Source organism: Dioscorea cayenensis, chromosome 14 (assembly GCF_009730915.1).
Source record: "Dioscorea cayenensis subsp. rotundata cultivar TDr96_F1 chromosome 14, TDr96_F1_v2_PseudoChromosome.rev07_lg8_w22 25.fasta, whole genome shotgun sequence".
In the NCBI taxonomy this organism is placed as follows: Eukaryota; Viridiplantae; Streptophyta; class Magnoliopsida; order Dioscoreales; family Dioscoreaceae; genus Dioscorea; species Dioscorea cayenensis.
This window is the reverse complement of record NC_052484.1, coordinates 808,706-833,977: the sequence shown is the minus strand read 5'-3', so window position 1 is coordinate 833,977 and position 25,272 is coordinate 808,706. Positions and strand designations below refer to the sequence as shown.

At 33.1% G+C, this 25,272-nt stretch overlaps 4 protein-coding genes across 5 annotated transcripts; 1 reads left to right on the top strand and 3 right to left on the bottom strand.

Moving 5' to 3' along the window:
• Positions 1–2,718: 2,718 nt before the first annotated feature.
• Positions 2,719–5,512, bottom strand: LOC120275543 (probable E3 ubiquitin-protein ligase XBOS34). Its single transcript, XM_039282160.1, has 8 exons — positions 5,167–5,512; positions 4,941–5,055; positions 4,514–4,594; positions 4,335–4,423; positions 3,969–4,247; positions 3,691–3,793; positions 3,481–3,566; positions 2,719–3,400 (listed from the first exon to the last, which is right to left on the bottom strand). The coding sequence occupies exons 1-8, from the start codon at positions 5,266–5,268 to the stop codon at positions 2,861–2,863; spliced, it is 1,395 nt and encodes a 464-aa protein (XP_039138094.1). The 5' UTR covers positions 5,269–5,512; the 3' UTR covers positions 2,719–2,860.
• Positions 5,513–6,115: 603 nt separating this feature from the next.
• LOC120275216 (protein transport protein Sec24-like At3g07100) lies at positions 6,116–13,920 on the bottom strand. 2 transcript variants are annotated; one of them, XM_039281739.1, is made up of 13 exons: positions 13,772–13,920; positions 11,008–12,455; positions 10,762–10,900; positions 9,925–10,115; positions 9,666–9,773; positions 9,339–9,542; positions 9,020–9,251; positions 8,786–8,935; positions 8,520–8,676; positions 7,931–8,058; positions 7,503–7,825; positions 7,143–7,334; positions 6,116–6,519 (listed from the first exon to the last, which is right to left on the bottom strand). In XM_039281739.1, the coding sequence occupies exons 2-13, from the start codon at positions 12,451–12,453 to the stop codon at positions 6,286–6,288; spliced, it is 3,504 nt and encodes a 1,167-aa protein (XP_039137673.1). In that variant the 5' UTR covers positions 12,454–12,455; positions 13,772–13,920; the 3' UTR covers positions 6,116–6,285. The 2 variants fall into 2 exon arrangements, with proteins under 2 accessions (XP_039137673.1, XP_039137674.1); XM_039281740.1 differs by lacking the exon at positions 13,772–13,920 and adding an exon at positions 12,701–12,830.
• A 1,330-nt stretch (positions 13,921–15,250) lies between these two features.
• Positions 15,251–15,865, top strand: LOC120276013. Its single transcript, XM_039282753.1, has one exon. It carries the CDS (start codon positions 15,278–15,280, stop codon positions 15,704–15,706), a length of 429 nt encoding a protein of 142 aa, XP_039138687.1. The 5' UTR covers positions 15,251–15,277; the 3' UTR covers positions 15,707–15,865.
• A 5,001-nt stretch (positions 15,866–20,866) lies between these two features.
• On the bottom strand, positions 20,867–22,041 carry LOC120275930 (transcription factor MYB4-like). Its single transcript, XM_039282659.1, has 3 exons — positions 21,814–22,041; positions 21,578–21,707; positions 20,867–21,471 (listed from the first exon to the last, which is right to left on the bottom strand). Exons 1-3 carry the CDS (start codon positions 21,944–21,946, stop codon positions 21,039–21,041), a joined length of 696 nt encoding a protein of 231 aa, XP_039138593.1. The 5' UTR covers positions 21,947–22,041; the 3' UTR covers positions 20,867–21,038.
• Positions 22,042–25,272: the final 3,231 nt, after the last annotated feature.

The window sequence follows — 25,272 nt, the reverse complement described above, 5'->3', positions numbered from 1 at the left end:
TGGATGATATGTAGAGATTCGATTGCATTCATCGTCTCATCTATTATATATAAAGAGCCTGATTTACGCACCTACGTGGGCCATCAAATATATATATATATATAAATATATAACTGGTTAGTACAATAAGTAGTGGTTGCCACCATTAAAAATCTTGATGATAATGTGATGAATCTCCAGAGAAAAAGATTTCAAACTAACAACTATTTAAATTGTCAAATCAAAAAAAAGTTTTTAAAAGCATCACTTGTTTCTCATTTGTTCTATTTTCCTTCGTTGCAATCAAAGAAATTCAATTTTTTTTCTTTAATGTTTTATAAGATAAATAAAAACCATTTTCAAGTTTAAAAAAAAGTAAAGAAATTTGAAGAATGTAGATGATGACACAACGCAAGAAGAGAGACATAGATTAGATGGGAGTGAAGGTGGTGGCCCACAAGATAGACATGTTACCTTTCGTGATCCTATTCGTCCATATCGTATGAGGGCCCCACAATGTGTCTATTCTGGGTCCCACACTTGTCTTGACTAATTTGGAAGGGTTATCAAGTGACTTTAGCTTCATGTCTTGCATTTGAGTGACAACTCTATCAATTCATTTCTTAAAGTTTTTGTTTGTTATATATATTATATGTTTTTTTTACTACATATTTGATTTTTTAAAATTTAAAGATGTTTAGATGTTATTTATAGAGGTGATATACATATACCGACTGTATAATTTATTTGTTAGTTATTATACTATTGCATTGTTAGATGTTATTAAACATTGTGATATATTTTTAATTACTGTTAAATATTATGCATGAATAGAGATTGATTATTAAATGCAGATCTAATAATTATTGTAGGAATTTTTTTTAAAAAAAATACATACTCACATCACATTTATATATATATAAGTCAATAATCCACCAAACAAAATATGAAGAGGTCTATATAAAAATAATTCTCCTCTACCAAATTTTAATATTCACAAAATTTTAAATTTTAAATAATTTATTTAAGTGACAAAGTAATTTTATCATTTTGATTAATCTTGTTGACTCTTATAATACAATAAAAAATACAAAAAAACCCTTATATTTACAAGATTTACAAAATAAAAAATGAGTTTTTTTTATTGTATGACGCATGGTTTACCAAATTTGTAAAAAAAAAAAAAATTGTCAACTGTGTTAACTTTATCATTTTTAACAGGGCAAAATCATCAATTCATGAAAAAAAACCATCACGTAACATAAAAAATAAATTTTCAGCATGATTTTGTTTGATTTTTAAAATTTAATTTTTTTAGTAAAATTTGGAAGAGATTAATAAACTTAAATATATATAGATATCATATAAATTAATTTTAAAATAAAATGATTATTTTATCCATTTAAGTTGACACCGTTAATAACTTGGTAACGGTTTTTTCTTTTTTGCAAATCTAAGAAACCACACATCATAGTATCGAAAAAAAATTATTCCTTATTTTACATATTTCACAAAACACAAGAGTTTTTTTTATTGAATTTTGCAGAGCTACCTTGTGGTCTAGAAATGACTTTTGTTTTTTCAATCCTGAATATATAATAACATGAATATATATTATTAGTAGAAGAGGTGTTTAGAACATTGCAAAAGTTTTTCATGGAATATTATATAAAATGTTTATTATAAAATAAATCATTAAAAAAAAGTTTAGATGAATAAACTCTACACTATGTGAGTGTGCATGTGTTCCAATGATAATAGAATGTTTTAGATACATATAATAATATTTGTGTGTTTATGTGTGTATTAAGTGGATGTGTGGAAGGGCATGTGTTTTTTTTAATGTATTAATGTAATATATTATAATATAATAATGGATAAATAAAGGAAGTAAAGGACAATGAATTTTACGTAGATTATAATCTCCATGCTAAAAGTTAGGGTTTTCAAAAGGTTAACTTAAGTACGGAAATCTTACCATCTACTTCCTTGTCTCCATTTTAACCTATGGAATCCTTCACCCTTTGCACTGCTTCTCTTTTAAAATTTTGTACAAACAATACAAATTATCTCAACAAATTTCTCTTCTTACCATTCAAATTTCAAACAATTATCTTCCTAATTACCCTACTTTAATATTAAATCTTGTAAATTTGGAAACAACAAAATTAATATCGCTAATTGTCAATTACCCCACATGGACCAATAAAATCAAAATTTTGACTTTAGACGATCTTTATGCAAAACGGAAAAGTCTGTGAATTACCAACTCTTTCACAATTGTCAATTCATCTCTTGAATATAAAACCACTTTAGAAACATATTTAACATGTCTTAGTTCTTTGATACTTTGAAGAAGGTTTGATCTTCTTGAAAATCCAATTATGAGAAACTCCTTAAAGACACTTAAAAATTAGTGGTTTAAGCCGATATTTTGGAATATATAACTGGAGAGAAATAACTACATTTCTGACTAGAGCGTTTTTCCGTTATTATCAATCATAATAAAATTGAGCAAATATATATGATCAAACTCCGCGGGTCATTTTTGGGTATGACATATATTTTTCTATTTGTGTTTTCCATTTCTTGTTAGGACCCACATACACAGTTGGTAAACATGGGATCCTCCTCTCAATTTATAAGTCCATATGCATCTCTGCTTCATATGATGATATTGATTACATTATTCATTTATACCAGTCTTTCAACTACGTTCATATAATTCAGAAGCCAAAATACACAAATATCTCAACATCTTTATTGCAAATTCAAATAGCTCACAAATCTCTTTACAAAAAAAGGACTAAAAAAAAAGGTCATTGAAGAAGCAAGCAATACATGCAGGCCAAATATAAATAGATACATGAATGTACATGCATTAAACAGCATAGAGTTTAATCACCTGCTGAATTTGAGTTCGGCAAATTGGGCATCCCCATTGCTTTGCTTTGATCTCATTCAAACAAGACATGCAACCGGCCATGTGCCCACATGGAATGCATGCTCCCTCAACTGGACCATCTAAACATATCACACACGAACTCGAAGAGTTACTAGTATTACTAATAATATCGGGTCTTGTATCGAGCGGGGACGCATTTACGTTCGTCGGGTGTGAATCTACTGATGGATAGTTAATAGAATTGTTGTAAAAGACAGTAGAATTGATCGGAGGAGCGGACGGAACAGATGAGGGTGACAATGGTGGCAATGTATCGGAAATTGGCACTACTCCTTCTGCCATTGCCGATTGAATGGATGCGTGTATCGCCATTGATATTTCTTCATCTTCCCGGGTAGGGGTTGTACTTGTTGGCAGTGTACTCGGCAGTGTACTCGATGGTTGTGGATTGATTTGTGCGGTGGTCGGCATTGGAGCAACAGAGATAACAGGGGGTGCCGGAACATTAATGCTGGTCTGCAAAAGGAAAATGGTGATAGAATTTTAGCATGAAAACATTAGAAGTGTTTATTAAGAGAAAAAAGTGTGGAAATTACGCGAGGAATCCCTCTGCATGCATTGTAAAACAACAGCAATTGTTGCCGATCGCCTTCAACTCCAGACGAGAGCCTAAACTTCAGCTCTGCATATAAAATAGCAATGAGAGTCAAGCATGATAAATTTTCTAAATATGAACATTTTCATTATATAAAAAATGTATCAAGCTATGATGGAGATAAATGCATGAGGATTAGCAGAAAACCCACTTCCGGCCACACATTCGATAAGCATTGTAGGATCTGGTTGAGTGAATCTTGGCTCATCGATCTGGCATTTCCAGAGTGCAACAGTGGTACGTGGCTTAGCAACCTTTTTGGAAAAAATGAAAACAAAATTTTAAAACATAAGAACATACTGTCGAATTCACTTTATAAGAGATATAAATAGAGTCACTGCAAGAATTATCTAGAACATCATTGGCATTATCAGGGAAAATTATATAACTGCAAAATTAGGACAATAACCTTTTGCTTCATCAATGTACCTGGAGACCAGAGTATAATGCCAGGTAGAACCTTGGAGGATTCGTAGGAATAGGAGAACTAAATGGAAAGAACCACAGCCCACCTGTTGGGAAAAGAAAAGGATGGTTCAGGTAAAAGTATTCAACCAAATGATGCCGAGATGGAAAAGAAAAAGAGCAAGAATGAACTAATTCAAAGTGCACATACAGTTTCCTTGATACCCAATGGGGAATCAATGCTTCTAAGATGCTTGGTCCATGCAACTCCCGCAACCATCCAGAGAAGAGACAGATGGAATTCTGGATGTCAATTATTTATAAAGAATGAAAATTGATTTTGGTTCACAGCTAATTAACACATGATTACTAATAGCAAAAAGTATATACCTCAATGGAGCGAACTATATTTAAGTGCCCGTTTGCTCTGGCTAAATCAAGTGCAGTCTTGTGATCATCGTTCATCAATAATGGGTTCGCTATGGTGTTTAACAAGGGAAAATTCATTAACGGAACAAATCGATAGCTAATAAACCTTTGTTACTGATAAAACAATCGACAAGGTATACCTCCACGAGAAAGAAGGAGTTCAACGGTCTGAACAAGGCCTCTTTTTGCGGCATAATGCAAAGGAGTCCCACCTTGAGAACCTATGCAACAAAAGCAAGCATGACATCTCTACTACTTGAGTTGAATTCTCTAAATTAAATCAATCCGATTCAATCATCATAACTAAATAGCACTCACTTTCAACTCCATATTGAAATTGGATTTAAATTGTACACATTGACTATGGCTAAATGTTTTATATCGAAGCTAGAATAAGATACTAATAATGCAAATGCAACAAAAATGACAAACATCTTCTATATACATTGGCTATGGCTTGAACCATAATTAGCATTGATTTTGTTTCAAATCTGATTTCTATATTGAATTACTGAAATATAAACAGTATCATAATTCAACAGAGATTTAAAGATTAGAACTTCTCACCAGGACGATAAGCATTAACATTGGCACCAAGTTCAATCAAAACCTTAGCAACAGGCAAGAGATCTGAACGCATGCAAGCCAAAATCAATGGAGTTCTCCTCTCTTTATCAACCCACTAATACACAGTCGCACAGATATATCAATCAATCCCAATCTCTAAATTTTTCACAGAAAAAAAAAATAAAAAAAATAAAAGTTTAAGAATGAAAAGGATGAATTCAATTACCTCAAGGCCAGCGCCATGCTGGCGGAGTGCCTTGATCCCTGCGACATTGCCGCATTTGGCATGATTATAGAGAGCTTGATCCCTAGATTGATGAGCACCCATTAAGAAACCCTAGGATATTGGAAAAAAAAGGGTTTAACAAAAACGGAAAAAGCCCAAAATTGGATCTTTGAAACAAAATTGGGGATTTAAGAGGGTGAGGGACCCTAAAAATCCGAGCTTTGGATTAGGGATTCATGTTTGGATTGAGGAAGAGGAGGAGAAGAAGAAGGGTTGATTGTGGATTGGGGAAATCGCGTGGTTTTGGAAATTGAAGATATAAATTGGTAAGATTTGGGCGGGTAAACGGCCAAGACTTAACAAACGTGTAACGACTTTTCAGGGAAGGAAGAAGCTTCTCTTTGATTTTTATTTATTTATTTATTTATTTATTTTTGAAAGATGTGGACAAGAAAACATTAAACATGGGCACTGTAATTGACTTTTTTTTTTTAAAAAAAAAAGAGGTGTTAATTTAGAATTGTAAGATTTGAAAATGTAAAACATACCTCTATTAATGAAGATATTTAAATAAATTGGAATAGGAAAAATATATATATACATTGAATAATAAATTTTTAAAGTTAATTATGAAAATTTTCAAGGTCTTCTTCTACTTTTCTTTTGAAGAAATTGGTGGGCTAAATATATTATTATTATTATTTACCATTGACTTTTATTAAACCAAAAAAAAAAAAAAATTAGCTCAGCATAAATTAAAATATTGGAGAAGTTTGAATAACAGAAATAAAATAAAATGAACGAGAAAAATTGTAAATGTCTCTGAAACTGCTTCTATATATCTAACAATTGAGGAAACTAATGATCATGGAGAAGCCTTAGCTAAAATAATTATCTAAAATAAATAAATAAATAAATAATGAGAATGCACACCAAGCTATAAGTGAAACTCAAGTCTCATATTGGTAAGACTTAGTTGCTGGCATGACTTTGAACCCCAAAAAATATACTATGATCAAGTATTTACTTGGACAAAACTTGGAGAACACAATGCCAGTGTAAACAAGAAAAAAAATGTGGTCTTTTGCTTTTTTTGTTTTTTTTCTTTCTATTATAGCTTCAAGAAATTTGTTGTGTTTGAAGGAACATTTGCAACATCCAGTCTCTGTAACTGAAGGTTCCGGCTGTCTGATCTTCGACGAGGTTGGAGAGAAGCAACGAGGTTTCTCTCGGTTGCTCGTCTTGTCTTACAATATGGCATAATTGATAGTTGGAATGATGGTTCTTTCTTATCTTTGTCAGCATGCTTGTTAATTTTCGAGCAACCTCGTTATCATGCTCAAACAATGTAACCTGCAACTCAACAAAACAAAATATGCAAGTGCTAAGAAATCAAACCATGTCCATGTCTACATGGAGATTACTGTGTAGATTAAAAATGTACGGTGAGAGTGCACTTCTGATCCTTGAACTATATTCTGTATTTATTTTGATCCTTTAACCCAAAACATGTTCATTTTGGTCATTGAACTAAGAATAGAAAAACCAGTAAAAAGTGAGCAGTTCTTGTCCCTACTAAGTTAACATAAAATAGAAAAAGTTGGTTTTCAGGTATCAAAATGAATTTTCAGATATAATTTGAAGACCAAAAATGCACTGAGCCAAAAAAATAAAAAATAAAACCCAGATTGAGACACTATGTATGGATACAAGTACATGTAGTAATAATAATATATGTTTCTGTGACTCAATAGAGCAGAAAACGTCAAGTAAACCAAAATCCAAGGTTGCATTAACTATGATTTATGTTAGATAGTATCTCAAATAATCAATAAATTGTCTCTGGAAAAAAGAAAAACTAGCAATTTGCTCTGGTCATTATAGAAACTCAAGTATTAGAAATACTGATGAAAATCTTATCAAGAAGCATGATTTTAAACACAAATTTTATAGTCCAGGAAAGAAAGGAGGAATACCTTTGATAAATCTGGGGAGGTAGAAAAGTCGATTCCAAGTATGTTTTTCACAATGTCAGCAGATAGCATTCTGCCACACCAAAGAATTAGGCTGAATCCATCATTATAAAGATATAATCCTCCAGCATCTAAACTCTCTTTTGTCAAGGGTAATGGTTTCAATTCGTTCAACAATTCAGAGTTATCTGGGGCCTGCAAACCGAAAGTAAGCCATTTGATGTACAAGCATGAAACTCAAAAGAATATCTTAAGAACCGAATTCACGTCTCTAAAATTTTCACCTTGCCACATAAATATCAAGTCTAAAAACTCTATGTTCTTGACTATGCTTATAAGTAAAATTAAATAAAGGTTAATTACCTTCAAAAGGATCTCATCTATCCTAACCAACGTTGGATATAGAAGCTTAAGCATCCCTCCAATCGGTAAAATCATCAAACTGTATCCAGCAGCACAGTGTTCATCTAGTGAAGCCTCAACATATCCCCCACGAAGAGCAAGGGTCTTGCATAGAGACAATATGTATAACGCCAAATATTTTAAAGACTCCGGATATATCAGCCTCCCGCCTAACCTATGTTGCACAACATAAAGGTTTCTGTATTCTCTGAGACTTCTCATTAATTTCAACTGTAAAAACTGGCGGGCATCCTCAAGCTTGCCAGAAAGAGTTTTCTCAATTGCTGCAGATTCATTGCATCATTATATTAAACAAAAAAAAATCAAGTGATTCCTGAAATAAATTAGATGTATCCAAAAGAAAACAATGTAAAGAAGACTGAGGTTACCAAGCTTGCTCATCATAGATACAATGGCTCCAGAGTCAGCCTGGCGGTACATCTCCCCAAGATCTGACACAACTGGTGCAGCTGCTGTATGAACTCTAATGCGTCTTTCACCAGAGGATGAAGTATATCTAATTCTTGTTAAGGTAACATGGTAATGATTACTCACACAAGTATGACATAACATATTGATCCAAACTAATATTTACAAGCATTTGAATTCACTATCTAGATATTTTACATTGTCAATATTTACAAACATTTGAATTCACTATCCAGATGTTTTACATCCAAGCATTTTTATATTGCAGGACAACCTCATGCCCCGTGAACTTTTGTTAGAACTTTCAGATTACGTTAGAATAGTTTCAAGTTTAATGGTAGAAGAAATGCAATCTTAAGAGTAAAGACTACTTCCATAATGCACATGTATTCATAAATTTAACATAACATTTCAAAGTAATTAAAAATTGAATCATGATGCAAATTCAGAATAGCACTAACACATTACAGTAATTTATTGAATAGTTCACATGTGAAAAGAAAGTAAAAACCAAAACAGCCATGCAAGAAACAAGAAAATGAAGGATACAGGAGGGCTACTTGAAAATATATGGTCTGTTCTGTTATCAGTGTTTCATCCAAAGAAAATTGCATCGCAAAGGCTTTGTCACAATCCACAGCTGGGAGGTCTAGAAAATCCGTTGATCTTACCATAAAATGACCATGATAAGTTGTGAACCGCAGCCCTGGAAAGCAACCCAAATAAAAAATAGCTCTTTAGCGAAAAAAGAGATGTACAGAAGAAAAGCCCAATAAAGAACAGAAACAAAAGGCAGTAATTATATCAACAAAAACCTTTTCCACATCTAATACGCATGACAGCTTCCCAAGCAGTCTCCCTGGTTAGGTTCCTGGTCAACTCATATCTGAGTTTCTGTCCATGAATTGTTACCTGAAATGATGGATAATAATAAACCTGTCCACCAGTGTATTTGGCAAGAGATCCTGCACAACCAGAGGAGCAAAATAAGCAAAAGCAACGTAAATGCTATCAAAAAGCATATCTAGTATGTCGTGCTGCATTGGCACCTAGAGAAGCTATATCAGAGTACTTGTCACTGAAAGCATATATGTCCACAGCGATATGATTCTTTGTGAATTCAGCAGCCATCTGCTTATAGAAGGGCTCTTCAGGAACTCTTAAGGTATGTTCTTTATCTGTCCCGTGGATACAAAGGTCATTGCCACGTAACCTTAGCCGGCCAACACCAAGAGAAGGTAATGTATTCTGAAAGACGAGCAACTTTCCTCCAAGTTGACGCTGTCAGATAAGATGTTAAACTTTTCACGCAAGTTTATCGCAAATTCAATGAGGATAGAAAAATCCAGTAATGTGGCAAAAAGATACCATAATCATGTGTGCTGCCATGAGAGCAGGTCCCAAAGCAGATTCTACATCTACAGTGTGTTGAAACATACTGGGCAAGCTATCCAAAAGATTATCAATGGCAGTTCTTGAATCAGCTAAATTGACAAGAAGATCATCATGCATAGGAAGAAATATATCTTCCAAATCTGAAACCACCATCATCTGTGGTTGGGACAGAGAAGACTGCAACATGCAAATAAAGCATTTCAGTAACCAAGGAAAGAGCAGCAACCATCGCCAACTAAAAAGCATGCAATAATATGAACTTAAGTTAGACACACAAGTTTACAAGTGAAGATCACATGCCTTCAAACTGTAGAAATGTAACCTGCTGTCAAAAGTTAGAAAGGCAATCAGTGTCCTAGGAGAGCCAGGAAACCCATCAAGGCAAGATTTGATTGTTGTCGCTATAGTCTGGAGAAGAATGCCAAAATGAATATATAAGAAGATAAACACACTGAATGCATTGATTTTTCACTTGAAAACTTAATAAAAACCAAAAGGAAACTAAGGCAGCAGCAAGGGAATAATTGGACTTCTCTATAAAAAAATAATATATAATTACCTCAAGAAAACCATTCTGGACTGCAGTTACTGACACATCAATAAGAAAGAAATATATTGGAGGAATTGGTGGTCGACGCATATATTCAGCTGGAGCAGCATATTCCACACTACCCTTGGAAAGCTCAGGTCTTTGATCTACATCACATCTTCTTCCACTTGCATCCAAGGGACAGAAATACTCTATAGGAACTGCACTTAAAGAGCTTACAGAAATTAGGAAACAATATACTAGCACCGATCAGTCCTCTCTATATAACATATTTCAATTGAGTTATTTTATTACAGAAGAAGAGATGAATATAAAATCCATATATCAAGTTATAATTACTAAGTATGGTTGAATATAACATACTCATCCTGAAACTAAGCAACTGCTCTACATGCTCAATATACTACTGCAAACTTCAGGTTTAGATCAAAAAGAGATTGAATAAAGCCCATAAGTATTATAGTATACTCTAATTTTCATTGCAGGGGAGTTCACAGCTTGACCTATCAATCCAAGGCTTCTGTATATCATATGCTTTCAGGACAAGAATTTCACATTTTACTTGTGGCTACATCACAAACCGGAGGTCAATACACACAAATAACAATGCATCAGATAACCTTTCGCTGAACAGGACATCAGGACATCAGCTGTATACTTAAAATTGCTAATGGTGGTGCTTCTGAACTAAATTTGGAAAACAAGTTCTATTGGAAACCCAGACAAACTAAATACACAAAATGGTACTTCCTAAGGTACCAAAGTGCAAAAAAAATTCAATACATTAATGGATGTAAAAATGAACAGCTAGAAATCACATGAAAAAAGAATCAGCAAAGCATCTACCATCATTGAGTAGAGAACAAAGGTTGCACCACCATTTCCGTCCAGCATCCATAAATGTCACGTAAGGATTTACGTAAGTCTGACATCTTCGGCATCTGACAACACTAGCACAACCAACATTGACAACCTGCACTTCTTCCTAAACAATTGAATATTCAGAAGAAGCAATGTCAAATGAATATATTAAGAGACACTTGTTAAAAGAGAATAAACATGAACCAAATCTCATATTATGGTGTTACTAACCCCATCTGGAGCTTCTGCTAAAGGATGAACCACTGCTCCAAGAGGCAAATGCCACCTAGAAAGCAATGATTGTGAACTTGGTATTGCATGAGTTGTCAATCTTAGATATCTTGGGTGGCAGTTTAGAGGGTATTTTTCAAGAATAGAAATAAGCTCTTGATCAACATCCAATGGCCTTGGCAGTGATTCGGGATCTATTCCTTGATCAAGCATGCATGGAGAAGAGCCAACAGATAATGACTGGAAATCCTCAAGCAGACCTTGAATGGTGCCTCCAAGTTGAGGTCCAGTGCCGGAATACTGCATTTGCTCTCTTGAATTAAAACCCAAAGGTGCAGGTGGCACATAACTTCCTTGGTGAGCATTCAAAGGAGGGGCTTGGGAAGAAACATAAGGAGCTGAATAAGCCTGCAAAGGAGGCTGTGAAACTGGTCTAGGAGAAGTAAATTGTGACTCCAAAGGAGGCTGGGGAACATTACCGCTTGGAAATGCATTTGAATTCCCAGGCCATGGTGACTGAGAAAATGGCTTATGTGGTGGAAGTGATGTCTCTGACATGGGCAGTCGCTCATATGGAGCTGAATAAGCCTGCAAAGGAGGCTGTGAAACTGGTCTAGGAGAAGGAAATTGTGACTCCAAAGGAGGCTGGGGAACATTACCATTTGGAAATGCATTTGGGTTCCCAGGCCATGGTGACTGAGAAAATGGCTTATGTGGTGGAAGTGATGTCTCTGACATGGGCAGTGGCATATATGGAGCTGAATAAGCCTGCAAAGGAGACTGTGAAACTGGTCTAGGAGAAGGAAATTGTGACTCCAAAGGAGGCTGGGGAACATTACCGCTTGGAAATGCATTTGGGTTCCCAGGCCATGGTGACTGAAAAAATGGCTTTTGTGGTGCAAGTGATGACTCTGACGTTGGCAGTGGCATATTAGCTCTAGGTGGTAAAGAATTTCCAATTTGAGGCGGGGCTCCTATTGGAACTGATGAAATTTGGGTTTGAGGCCGAAAAGACCCAGTAGGCGCAGGAAATGGAGGAGCACCCAAAGGTGGACCACGAAGGGGTTGTACAGCTTGAGCAGTTGGAAGAACTGGAGGAGTTGATAGTTGCTGATAGGAGCTTGCACCTTGTGCCAGATAAGATGGCATGGGAGTACTAGAGGGACCAGCTGGAGGTGGAGATGGCATCCTATATTCTGACATCTCATACCCAGCCATAGGCCTAGAAGGAAAGGTTTGCATTGTGACCTGAGAGACACCTAATGGCCTGGGACCAGACACAGGCCCTGAAGACAAAAATGGAGTTGCAGTTCCAGAAGGAGCAGATGATTCAAACCCAGCCTCAGGATCTGACACAAAAGGTGTCAAAGTTTGTGGAACGGCAGGAAAAGCCATGGATGGCGGTCCAGGAAGATTTGCTTTCCTTTCCTCACCCACAAGATGCATTTCTGCTAAAAAAATTTAGTTAGTTAGCGGCCAGCCCGAAATTTAAATGACAAGATAGATTATAAGGAACAAAAAAAACCATCTCATCCACAACACATATGAACTAAGCATTACACTAAAATATACAGAAATGCTTTGCAGTAAGTATATGTGCAAAGTTCCAAAGCATCTATCGAAGAATTAGATTCAAATAATAGTTTGATTTCCAATGCATTTACTGTTGATCAACATAAATAGGAGACATCACCAAGAAAGCAACTTCAGCTGCTACTGAATAAACATATGCAACGAATTCTTTCATAACGCTTGGCAGAATAGAAATTAAAATATCTCATCATGCATCCCCCAGTGCTTCTTGAGAACTCAAGAAAAAGAAAAAAAAAAATCTGCATGGGATTCCAACTTTAAAGAATGCAACGGTTCACTAAGCCAATTAAGAATATACTTACAAGATTGGATTGTGATTATACACTTATTTGGATCCTAAATTTCTAAGTAATACAATGCAATAGGAGAAAGCAAAATAACTTGTTTTTGCAATTTCTGGCTGGTACCTTAAAGAAATGAAATTCGGCACTATTGAGAATATATGAGAAAGGAAGTGGAGAGGCAACAGCCACACTCTACCACACACAAATGATAAAGCAACATGCCAACATGCCTATAGCATTACAATCATATTCAAATATCATACCAGGATAAAAGTTTAACTTTAACTAAAATTTGAATCTAACTTATCTAAATAGGATAATCACAACTTTAACTAATTTATCCAAGCTTTCATATCCGTAGCAAAAACCATTCCAGAAAAAAACACCCACTATCACTAGTTTTTCTAGCTTCATTACACAAATTTTGTGCTAATGACTGCCATCAAAATCCCCACCATTGTAACTTTCAATCTATCAAAGTAAATATTACAAATTGAAAACTGAGCCTGCACTATGAAATTCCTGTTAGGAAACTTAACAACTATTCTAACATAACCACTCCTCCTCTAAAAACCTTTGCATAAAAATCACTACATTACAGAGCATCAATGGTTTCCAGAATTAGGAACTAGAACTGAAGACATGCGAACTTCAAAATCATCCATAAAACAACCAGTTCTCAATTGAATCTACAAAAATGCAAGTAAATCTGAAATAACAATGAAATCTATCACTGCTAATCAATGTTGTCCACTAATATCTATCCCACCTTAAGATCACGGCATGGCATGAAGCAGTGAAGATAATCAAGACTGAATTGGAAACACATGCAAGTATAAAATTGCAAGAAATAAGACAAATAATTAGGGTTTGATTGTGCGTTTTACCTCGATCGCCGGCTAGAATCTGAAGAACAGACCGTTTCCAGGATCAATGGGAAGTGGATCAAAAGCCTAATCAGTGAGCAAATGCTCGCAGAGGAGAATCCATTACCAAGCTTCTGAATGGAAACCCTAATCAATCGCGGGGAAGCGAGAGAGAGAGAGAGAGAGAGAGAGAGCCCGCGCGAGTGAGAAGAAGCGAAGGAGAGGGAAAACTAAAAGAGTTTAAACGGGTCGGGTTTTGTAAGAGATTATCACCCGAATCCGATTGGAGGATATTTACTTAAAAACCCGGAAGTTTTAAATTTTTAGAAAAAATAACTCTGGGCAGTGACCACTTTGAACTAAATCATTAGACATTATAAATTATAATTTTTTTAATTTTTTTAATAAATGGATCTATTTATTTTTTTATTAAATTTGTAGCTTATCTATTTTTATCCGGTAATAATAATAAATCTATAATTTATTTTTTTTAAAAAGGAATGTACAATTCTTTAGAAAAAAATCAGTTTTGCACTTTCTTAATAACTATTTTAATTTAAATAAAAATTGTAAAAGTTATTTCGTGTGGGCAAGTAAAATAAACTTAAAAGGGGTGTTGGCAAATAATTTTTGAAAAAAAAAGAACCCCTATAAAAGTGAGTAATTGTTAATATTATAATATACCAACACAAAAAATTATTTTTTTTATATAGCCCCATGAAATATTTTTATTTGCTTATATGCTTTTACATTAAAAAATAATTCACAAATTTTATAAAATTATAAAATAATTTTTTTACCTTTATTTTATTTTTTAAAAAAAGAAATAAAGATATAAAGAAAATATCAGTCACTATGTCTATTTACGTTAGAGTTTTTGGTAGGATATTTATATCCCCGTTAAGAAGAAGGTTCAAATCTCAACTCATGCTAGATGAAGGTACGAGTAGATTGAGTTTTTGAGATTTTAATTCTTCGTCCGTGCAAATCTTTGATGTGATTTGTTTAGATTTTTTTTTTGTTGATAAAGTAGAGTGATTTGTCGACATTCGAAATCTAGTTCACATATGAAATTATAATTCATTTAAATGAAATATGAATTGGATCCATAGTGTAAAGAGCTCAGCAGGGCCTACACAAAGTCCATAAAATAGATACAGTATAAGTCTGAAAGGAGCCAGTAAAGCATATTCTTTAATTCTCTTAACTTTCAAGCAACCATAGAATCTTTGTCCCAACTTGTGAGGTACCTTTTAATAAAGCCAAACTAAAATTTAATAAGACTAAACAACCATTCACTTGATTCCTTTCTTAGTTTCTTCAAAATAATTATTCTTTAAAGCACTTTTTAATTCAATAAAAAGAAAGACTAGTGCAAGTCAGACACTTAGCTTAAGTTTTACACACACCGAAAGATTGTTTTTTTGGTATTAGATCATTACTTTATATAGTTATATAATTTGAACATCTTTAAAAGCAGAAGAACAAGCCAGCAAAAATCATCTGCTGCATTGTCTCTTTGTCAGCATGTCTTGTTTGAGCTTCAAAAGAAATTTTATTCCATGCAAGAAGTCATGGAAGAGATTCAAAGGCAAACTTATGAGAGTGAAGATTGGAAGAGTTCGGAGATCGATGATCGATAATTCTCCGAAAAGAAATGATTTTCATGCATGTAAGTTGAGTTTTAGGCCTGTGTATGTTGATGAACTGTTTAATCAGCCGGAAATTATGGGTGTTGATGAATGTCATGTTAAAGAGAAGGTGGTGGAGAAAAGCAGTGTGTTGAATTATCAAGCAGAGACTTCATCATCTTCTGGGTTTGTTGTTAGAGATGTTAATTTTAATGAAGTTGATTTGAAGGCAGAGATGTTCATTGCTAAGTTTAAGGAAGAGATGAGGCTTCAAAGACAGAGGTCTTTTGGAGAGTATCAAGAGATGCTTGCCAGAGGTGTTTAGTTCTTGATTATTATATGGATGATATATATATATTGTTCAGATTATTAGTTTTCTGTTGTTTTATGTAAATGATTTGATTTGGAGATGATTTGAGAGTTTGTGAATTACAGATGTGTTATGACATGTGCCAACAAAGAGTACAATTTGTGACAAATTGAACTTTGCTCCTTGTTTGTTCCTCTTTTTCAGTTTTATGAAATGGTTTTACAGATTCTTTTTATTAAAAAGAACATGAGTATAAGATCTTTGAGGTTCTATAACCAAATGGAGCCTGGAGTTCTTGAGGTCATGACTTAGGGGAGGCATCACTTGATTGAGAGTAACTCACCATTTTTATCCCTCAATCAAACAAAAATCATGTATTATTTTTAACGTTTTTAATGATTTGTTTATTTTTATAAAAAAAAAAATGAAACCATATCAATCTCATGTGTCGGCCTTCAACTTGGGAGTCCTCCGTTTTTTAGTTGGAAGAAAAACAAGATACCAACTAATTTGTCAGATGGATATAAAAAGTGAAATAAATTACTATTTTATTTAAGAAAACTGAAAACTAGTACAAATTGAAATAGAACAAAATAATGAGAACTCCCCAAACATGAAAAACCACAAAACACAGAACCGAGAAAGGAAAGAAGTTCATCACTAGAGGTGATGCAATTCTAACAATCACACACTACAAAGAAAAGAAAGAAAAAGGAAACATAGTTGAGTTGGCAAAGTCTGGCAGAAGGGGACAAAAGTCTACTCATGCTCTTAGGTAAGGGGATCAGTCCTAAGGTGGTTGTGGTGCCGCGGCGCTGGAATACTCGCTCTGTAGCTCATTTAGGAAGATGAGCAAACGCTTGAGGTTCTAGATTGAGTCGCTAGGTAGATGTTGGTGTGGATCTCTAGCTGCAGAAAGCTAGGTCAGGGACAGGTGAATAATTTTGACAATGATTGAATGCAATGGTAAAACAAGAGAATTAAATATAATATTCAATTGTTCCTAGCCAAATGTTCTAGAAAATTGCTTTTGAGAGTAGATCCCAAAGAGGTTGATGGCGAACATCGATGGATGGTATCCAAGACATCCAAACCTCTGAAGTTGAATAAGGATGGGAATGTAGTTTTAGAATTTGATGAAAAAAATGCCCAGATGCGCATTGCAAAATTACACAGTAGAAGAAGGTGATATGTTGTTTCAGACTCTTTGTGGTACAATACGCAAGTGTTAGTGGCATTCTGTAGATTACAACCTCTCATGGCTAGATTGATAAGAGTTAAGACTCTATCTCACATGCTAGCCAACAGAAGAGAGTTATTTTACCCGGACGTTCTGAACTCCAGAAGGGTGAATACAGTGGGCTACGAGCGTCTCCATCCATGAGAAATTTATAGTATGAATGAACTGTAAAATTCTTGTTGCTTTCTAATGATCAGGTTTTCTGTCATCTTTTGTTGCGTGTGAGGAAGCGTGGAACTAGTGTGACAATTCGTCGAACACTTGGTGTGCAATATCATAATGCCTAGCAATCACACAATGAATGGGCAATGCAAGGATAACATACAACCAATCTCACAAGAATAAAGTAAGAGACACCAATTTAATGTGATTCGGCTAAGAACAAGTCTACATCCACGGGAGAACAATGCTTCACTATATCATAGGGGAATAACAAGAGTACAAGAGTACAAGAAATAGGCATAAAGCCACAAGAGGATTACCAAGCTCTAAGAACTAGCCTTACCTCAAAAACAATGGTCTTACCTTGCTTTAATGAGATCAAGCAAGAACAAGAGCTCTCCTCTACACCACTCTTTTCACTTTCCAAATACAAGAGAACTCACCCTCTCTATCCTTCTCTCTTTTCTCTCATTACACAACACCCAACAAACATAACCCTATATAAACAATAGAGCAATCTAGACCGTTAGATTAAAAGAGATCAATATTTTGGCTTCATCACAAGGATATCAAGCCAATATTTAATAATCTTGCTCACTAGTACAACCTGGTGAAAACGACAACATTGGTTAAGATACAATAGAGAAAGCTGTTATAAAAATTTTTTCTTGATCAATAAGTGCTTGTTTGAATTGTCTGATTGTAATCCAAGAGAAGATCCAATCATTAATTAAAGAGGTCATGGCATAGGTCTTTAGGAGCTCTACCTTCTAACCAGTTGTCGAACACAAAAAAAGTTGATTCACTTTTTTTTTAACAAAATAAGATGGTTTTTTTTCCTTTACGATTTTCTATCAATTATATATTTATATATATTTAAAGGATATCAAGATGTTCAGTTAATATCTTAACATATTGTGTCTTCATCTTGCGTGGGCTTTGAGTTTAATGTGTAGACCTAGTGCCCATATGCAAAAACGATGTGAGCTCAATTTTATGTTATTTGAAATGCTATTTGATAAACTATTTCTTTTAATGACGGCTCTTTATACATTTTTTATATAAAAAAAATTATTTATTAAGCATTAAAAGTAAATTTTTCTTGAGGAGCCCCCAAGAGGAATTTCATCCTATTTACTAGCAGACGCTGTGGTTTTATCTTCCTATTGATCGGCGTCATGTGATGATTCTACTAAAGAACCTTTGAATGGTTTATCAAAATGCATCCATGAATGCATTTTTTTTGTTATTTTTCAGTGGATTTTACTGTTCATGAGCTTATTTGATTGCAAAATGAAGTTTTCTAGTGAAAATCTAGTAATTTTTTTAAGTGGAGGAGAATGTTCAGAAGATCTCGCTCAAAATTCTACTGGGCAGAGATCAATACATTTAATACTTCTCAAAAAGTTTTAATCATCATAGTAGAGTCCCAATACAAACCATCCAATAAGATAACATAGTACAAAAGATTAACACATTAAATGCTGTGTCAGTACAAGGATAATCACTGTCTCATGCTTTCATTGGTTGCTTCAAAGGTGAGAATTAATAGCGTGTCTCCTTGGCTGGTAGTGGTGATCCTTCATCTCCATTGGTCAGTTGACAAGTCAACTTCTTCAAAGCTTTTTCAATTCCAAATTCTTCCCACTCTGACTGGTCAACTTCATCAGGCATTATTTCAAGCACCTTGCAACAGTTTTCTTAGAATTTGTTACAAAATGATTTAAACCTTTTCTTTTATTTCCTTCGTCTCTTAATTTTTATGACAGTGAACATTGGTTTTTATGGGTGTGTACCCTGACAGTTCCTATGGTGTTCCTGCTGGGTTGATTTATTCTTTCCCTGTCACCTGCCACAATGGTGAATGGAATATTGTTCAAGGTATGCTATTGTTGTGAGTCTGATAGTTTCTTTATAGATGATGTGATATTTCGGGATCCAATAGCAACTTGTATGGGTTGGTTGGTCTTCAAAGATAATGACATGTTTTTTTTTTCTGATTGCTATTATATAGTTCCAGGGGAAGCAACTTTGTATGTTCATTAGCTGGGATTAACTTGAGCTACTAATAATTAAATGTGTTTTTTTACTGAATGGATCAAAATTAACAATTACCTTGAGGGACAATAGTGCCTGTAATCCTTCATTTTACTTTGTTCCCATCTCTGCTGTTAAATAATTTCATGTTACTTCCTCAGGTATTTTAATTGACAAATTCTCAATGAAGAAATCGGATGCAACATCTGAGGAACTAAACAAGGAGAACACTCTTGCATACTCATGTCTCTCATAAACCCCATGCTTATAATGGTTTTCCTAAGCAGTGAGAAAAGTAATTGTAATGTTCAAATAAATAGACATTTTGATTCAGAGGCAGCTTGACGAAGCTACATGTCCATGCATTTTTGTTCTTTGGTTGCACTTTTGATCAAAAATTCATTACTTATCTAATTGAAGGAATCACATGCCTAAAATTGTTGTTTCATTGGCGCAGACATTTACTGTTTTCCGTGTGTATTTCTGCAATGTAGGACCCAATTTAATCTATTTGCATTCGACTTTTGAGCAGTCTGAACATAACTTGGTTGGTATTGTATCACTATCTTTGCAATTAGGAATACCTTAGAGAAAAAGTTGCACCTTTATCTATTGCCTGATGGATGGCTTTTCACTTCACCAATGTCGTCAAACCAGGTATAGCATTTAAAATTCAGTTGTCAATAATGTCATATGTCATTATTAGTTAAAGTGATCGTCATTGTATCATTTTAAATCTAATCTAGTATTAGAAAACCAACCATTTTTATCTTCCCACTTTTGATGTATGTATTTGAAAGCAGCAACATTATGTTTTTTCCTGCAATAACTTTGTATCTTAGGAAAGCAGAATAAGACAGCTTGACTTATGTATTTTCTTAGTATTTCTCAGAGGAATTACTCTGAGAAATATAACAAGAGATGGGCTTGGTCTTACACATGGCAGTAGATTTTGTCTTAATTAAGCTTATGTATGCGTATTTGACTACATGTTATTTTGCCTTAAGTTTGTGTGTATGCATATTTGACTACATGTATATCAGGAAAGAACGGGCAAGCGCGTGCATTTATCGGCCATTGAACAATTGAGTCCTTTGAGGTAAACCATCTTCCTTTTTTCGGTTGAGTGTGATGCCACTAGTGTCCTTTTGGAATATTTAACTTGATTTCAGACTTTTGGGAGTTTTATTTGTAGCTAAACACTATTTAGCATTAAATAAAAGTGATTTAGTTTGAAAAGCATGCTAATGATTCATGTGATAGTATAAATATATTATCTTGGTATGAACAATTAGGTGAGTTACCATGATAAGACATCATTTATTTGGTATTGGAAAAAGGTCTGATAAATTTCAAAATTAGAGGACTTTTAGAAGTGGAAAGTTTGGCACGTTTGGTAGTTTGAGATCATTTGAGGTTAGAAATTGCATAGAAAAAAATTTGTCAATTCTTTGAATAACTCTTGAGTATGTACAAAGCATCGTTGAAAAACCGAATGACAATAATTTTTTAGTTTGTTCGATATTTCTCCGATATTTCTTCAATTGCATATTTGCATCACTTTCGGTTTAGTTTCCTATTTACGCAACTTTCAGTGATTGTTTACAACATATTAATAGAATCATTGTTTTTCTGACAGCATTCTGATTGAATTTTCTGTAAATTGGAGTAAGTTCTTCACAGTTTTCGTCATCTGATATAATAAATTGTTCTCAAATAAATGCATGTTTGTAAAATGAATGACAATGAAATGAAGAAGTTTATATTCTTTGTCAAAAAGAGTTACATATATGGTTTCGACTTTTGACACTGAAGACGATGAAATGTACAATAAATCCTGTGAGTGAACCTTATACTACGATGTATTTTGTCGGTATCTCAGTAAAAAAAATGTTATATTATTGTTAATTAAATTTCAGGTAATTCGCCGAACTCTCCTGCTTCCATGAAGACTCTCAACCAGAAATCCATGCTTTCATCGCCATTTGATCGACTCAGCAATTCCGGAGAAGGTTCATCGCCATTCACCGACATAACCTCCGACCAGAAACTCTCATCCACAACCGGAAACTCAATTGCTGTATCAGTCCACTCCGTGATCATCGACGAAGATGACAAATCAGTACTGCAAGATCTCGAAGGAGACTCAGATAAATTAACAGCAGAAATCTTCGCGGCATTTGTCTCTAAACATTTCACATTCTTGTTATTCTTCTTCGGCTTCGGCTTCGGCTTCGATCCCGGCACATTATTATCAATTTTTTTCTTCAAATAAGTGTGCCAAACATTCTTGATTTCATTGTCTGTTCTACCCGGAAGTTGTGCAGCAATTGCAGACCATCTTAACACAAACAACAGCAACATCATCAGAAATCAAACTAAATAATCAAACTATATAAACATTAATCAAACCATATATAAACATATATACATGTAAATTAATGTACCTATTGCCAAGAGATTGATGCAAGGAGATAATGGTGTCTTCTTCTTCTTTACTGAAGTTGCCTCTTTTGATGTCTGGCCTAAGATAGTTTGTCCATCTAAGTCTGCAACTCTTCCCACACCTTAATAAACCTGTATTTAAACTTTATTAGACCACTAGAAAAACACACAAATATATAATAAACTTTAATGTCTCTATGTGTATATATATATATATATATATATAAATATTAAATACCAGCAAGTTTAGGAAGAGCACGCCAATTGCCATGGCCAAAGTTATTGATATAAGAGACAAGGATTTGATCTTCTTCTGATGTCCATGGCCCTTTCTTCAACCCCATCTTTTCACAGCATGGAGCTCTCACCATCTTCAACCACTCTTGATAAACTAAACAAGAACAAGAACAAGAAGAAGAAGAGGAGATGAAGAGGAGAAGTTGATTATCAAAGTAAGCTATGAAGCTATTTGTCACCACTTTTGGTGGCTCATATATGTGCATATATATATATATATATGAAAAGAAAGAGGGATGAAGAGTTGATATGAAGAGATAAAGAAAATGATAGCAACGTAGTAGTCAAAGAATAGTGCTTCTTGGTCAATGCTCTACTGCTCTACGGCCACCTTCTGATCTTTCTTGGAAACTCTCTGTGGGTCCCATCGCCCACTATTTTTTTTTTTTAATACAGATGTTTATGTGCATAAATATATACATGTATCATGTATGTTTGTTTAGTTTAGCTTAATTGTTATGATTAGATGTAAGTCAAACATTAGTCCTAAAGCATGCGGAGAGTTGGTATATATATATATATATATATATGCATATATGTATTTATGTACGTAATTAATAAAGTGATAAAAAATTCAGATTATAAGATATAGTATGAGGACCAACTTGTATTATTATTATTGTTTTGGATTCATACATCATTAGTGTATTTTTACCTAAATTTGCAAAGACTCTCTCACACACTCGTATGTTATTATATGTATATTTTATTACAAAGTTCATGGCATGGTTTCACACTAGGCTATAGTGTATATATTATATATATATATATATGAATATAGAGGGGTGAGTAATTTAGAGACGTCCACAGTAATCGTTGAATGGTAATCCAATGATTATGATCATTATGAATAATATCAAAACATCTTTTAGAGTATCACACAATATTCGTAAACAGTAAAAACATGTACAGTACTTATATAAAAAAAATAATCGTTAAATGATGGTTCAATGGTTGTAATTAAACATCTCTAGAGAACAGTAATATAGAGATTTATTTAGATTATCTTTCTTTTATATATATATATATATATATATAATTAAGTTCGTTGAATATTTCATTTTAGTTATCTTAGATTATAGATTTGGTTAATGAATGTAATAGATGTATTTTAATTAATTGATGAATGTTTTGTTTATTATCTTAGTTTAATTTAATTTAAATTTTAAATATTTTACATTAATACTAAATTACGGATGGAACGGAATGTCACCTCCAGACAAAACACAAGAATTGAGCCTTTTCTTCTAAAAAATAAAAGGCCAAATTGATCTAATTAGTCATATATAAGTTTGGTCAAAGTATTATTCTATGTATTAATTAAGATTTTATTTTAAATTATAATCAAGCAAACGTACCCGGGTTGTATACTGTAATAAATATAATTAGTTTATAAGTTTTGTATCCTCTAAATCTCTTGCATGCTAAAATATTATGTATATGGACCATAACACATGAAAATAAATTAACACTATAAACAATCATGTTGGATAAACTAATTTAATAAGAGATGATTATTTGATATATAATTAGACAGTTCTTATTAATTAAATACTCTTATATTACTTTCAAAATGAAGCTTTCATATTATGTCAATTAATCAGACAATCAGAGTCCTTCATTCATGTCTTGATGGATAATTGATATATAATTTTTTACATATATATATATATATATACATAATATTATTGATGAACAAACCATACTTTCTTATCTAAACATTTAATTAGGTAATACTTTTTCTTATTAACAACCACTGGTTACAAATCATTGCATGGTCAAGATGCAAGGTGGAATCCTGATCCAAAGTATTGTACTATAGTGGTATTGTAGCTATACTATTTATGTATTGTTTTGGGCTCAAATACTATAATTGTATATTGATGGGTCTTATGTGGGAGGTAGTATATCTCTCCTATTCAGGATTACATAGTAAGGGGTCGTTCAAGTCGCCTATCTTACCTCTTGAGGTTGTTAAGCCACTGTAATCGGTGCACCTTCGTACTTGTTCCTTGACAGCATTTGTCGATTTCATAAATATATATACAGGGTCGGTCTTAGAGATAATACGGCTTAAGTAAAACCATAATAAATATTTTTTAATTATTTTTATCAAATAATAAATTATATAATAAAAATAAAAAAAAATTTATTAATCAATTAAATAAATTAAATAAGAAAAATTTTAGAGATTAAAAAATTAATTACAATTTCTTAAAATTATAATTATGTGGACATGATGGTAAGATAGTAAATAAAAGTTTAAATATAATTAAAAAAACATGAATTGTTAGGCCCTAAAAATTTGTGGAGCTTATTATAACTATGTTTGATTGGCAATCTTTTCCATGAAAAATTTTTCCAATAAAGATTTTCTAGTCAAATTGGTTAAAACATTTTCTATGGAAAACTTTTCCACAAAACTGATCACGTGACTATTTTTCCTCAAATTTATAAAAAAGTTTTCCTCTCCCAACACAAAGAAAACTTTTCAATGAAAAATTGAGGGGGCCTATTTGAAAAAATAAATTGAGGGGCAATTTGAAATTTTATTTTATAAGCTCCAAGCCGATGTCGAAGATTGGTCCCGTTACCTGCATTGCCGAGTGTCTCGTCGTCAAGGAACCATCATCTTCACTGCTCGGAACGACCAAGGTCAAATCTTCTGATTTTTTTTCACCTTTATTCATAAATCCATGTGAATGTATAATTTAAGGTTTTATTTTTCTCCTGCTTTGTTTTGGTTTTATCTTAAATTTTAAAAATATCTGTATCTCTCTTTAGGATTTTTTATTTTTATTTAAAAAAATCAAATTTTTAACAAATTAATACCGATAATCTATAATATAATATTTTTAAAATATTTATAAAAATTATAATTTGATCTCTTGATATTTAAGTATATTAAAAAAATCTATATTTTAGTTTTTATTTATAAAAATTAAGTTATATAATATATAGAATTATATTTTTAGTAGAATATTCGTACATTTTCCTTGGTTAATAGGAGCAATCAAACAACAAAATAAGAATTTCTCATAGAAAATTCTTGATTTTCTAACCATAAAATAATACCAATCAAACAACCATTTTTATGGAAAAATTTTCTTTTCCACTTATTTTCCAAATGTAGTTTAAAAATAATTAAAATTTTCTAGATAATTATATGGATAGGATTATAGGATGATAATAAATAAAAAATTTTAAAAAGTAAAACATGAATTGTGAGACCATGAAAAATTATGTGGCCCAGTAAAATTTGTTTCGTATTAATATTATAATAAAAAAAATTAAGTGTTATAATTTAAAAAATTTTAAAATTTTCAAAATAATTAGATAGATAATAGAATGATAGTAAATGAAAATTTAAAATATAATTTTAAAAATAAATTGTGAGGTT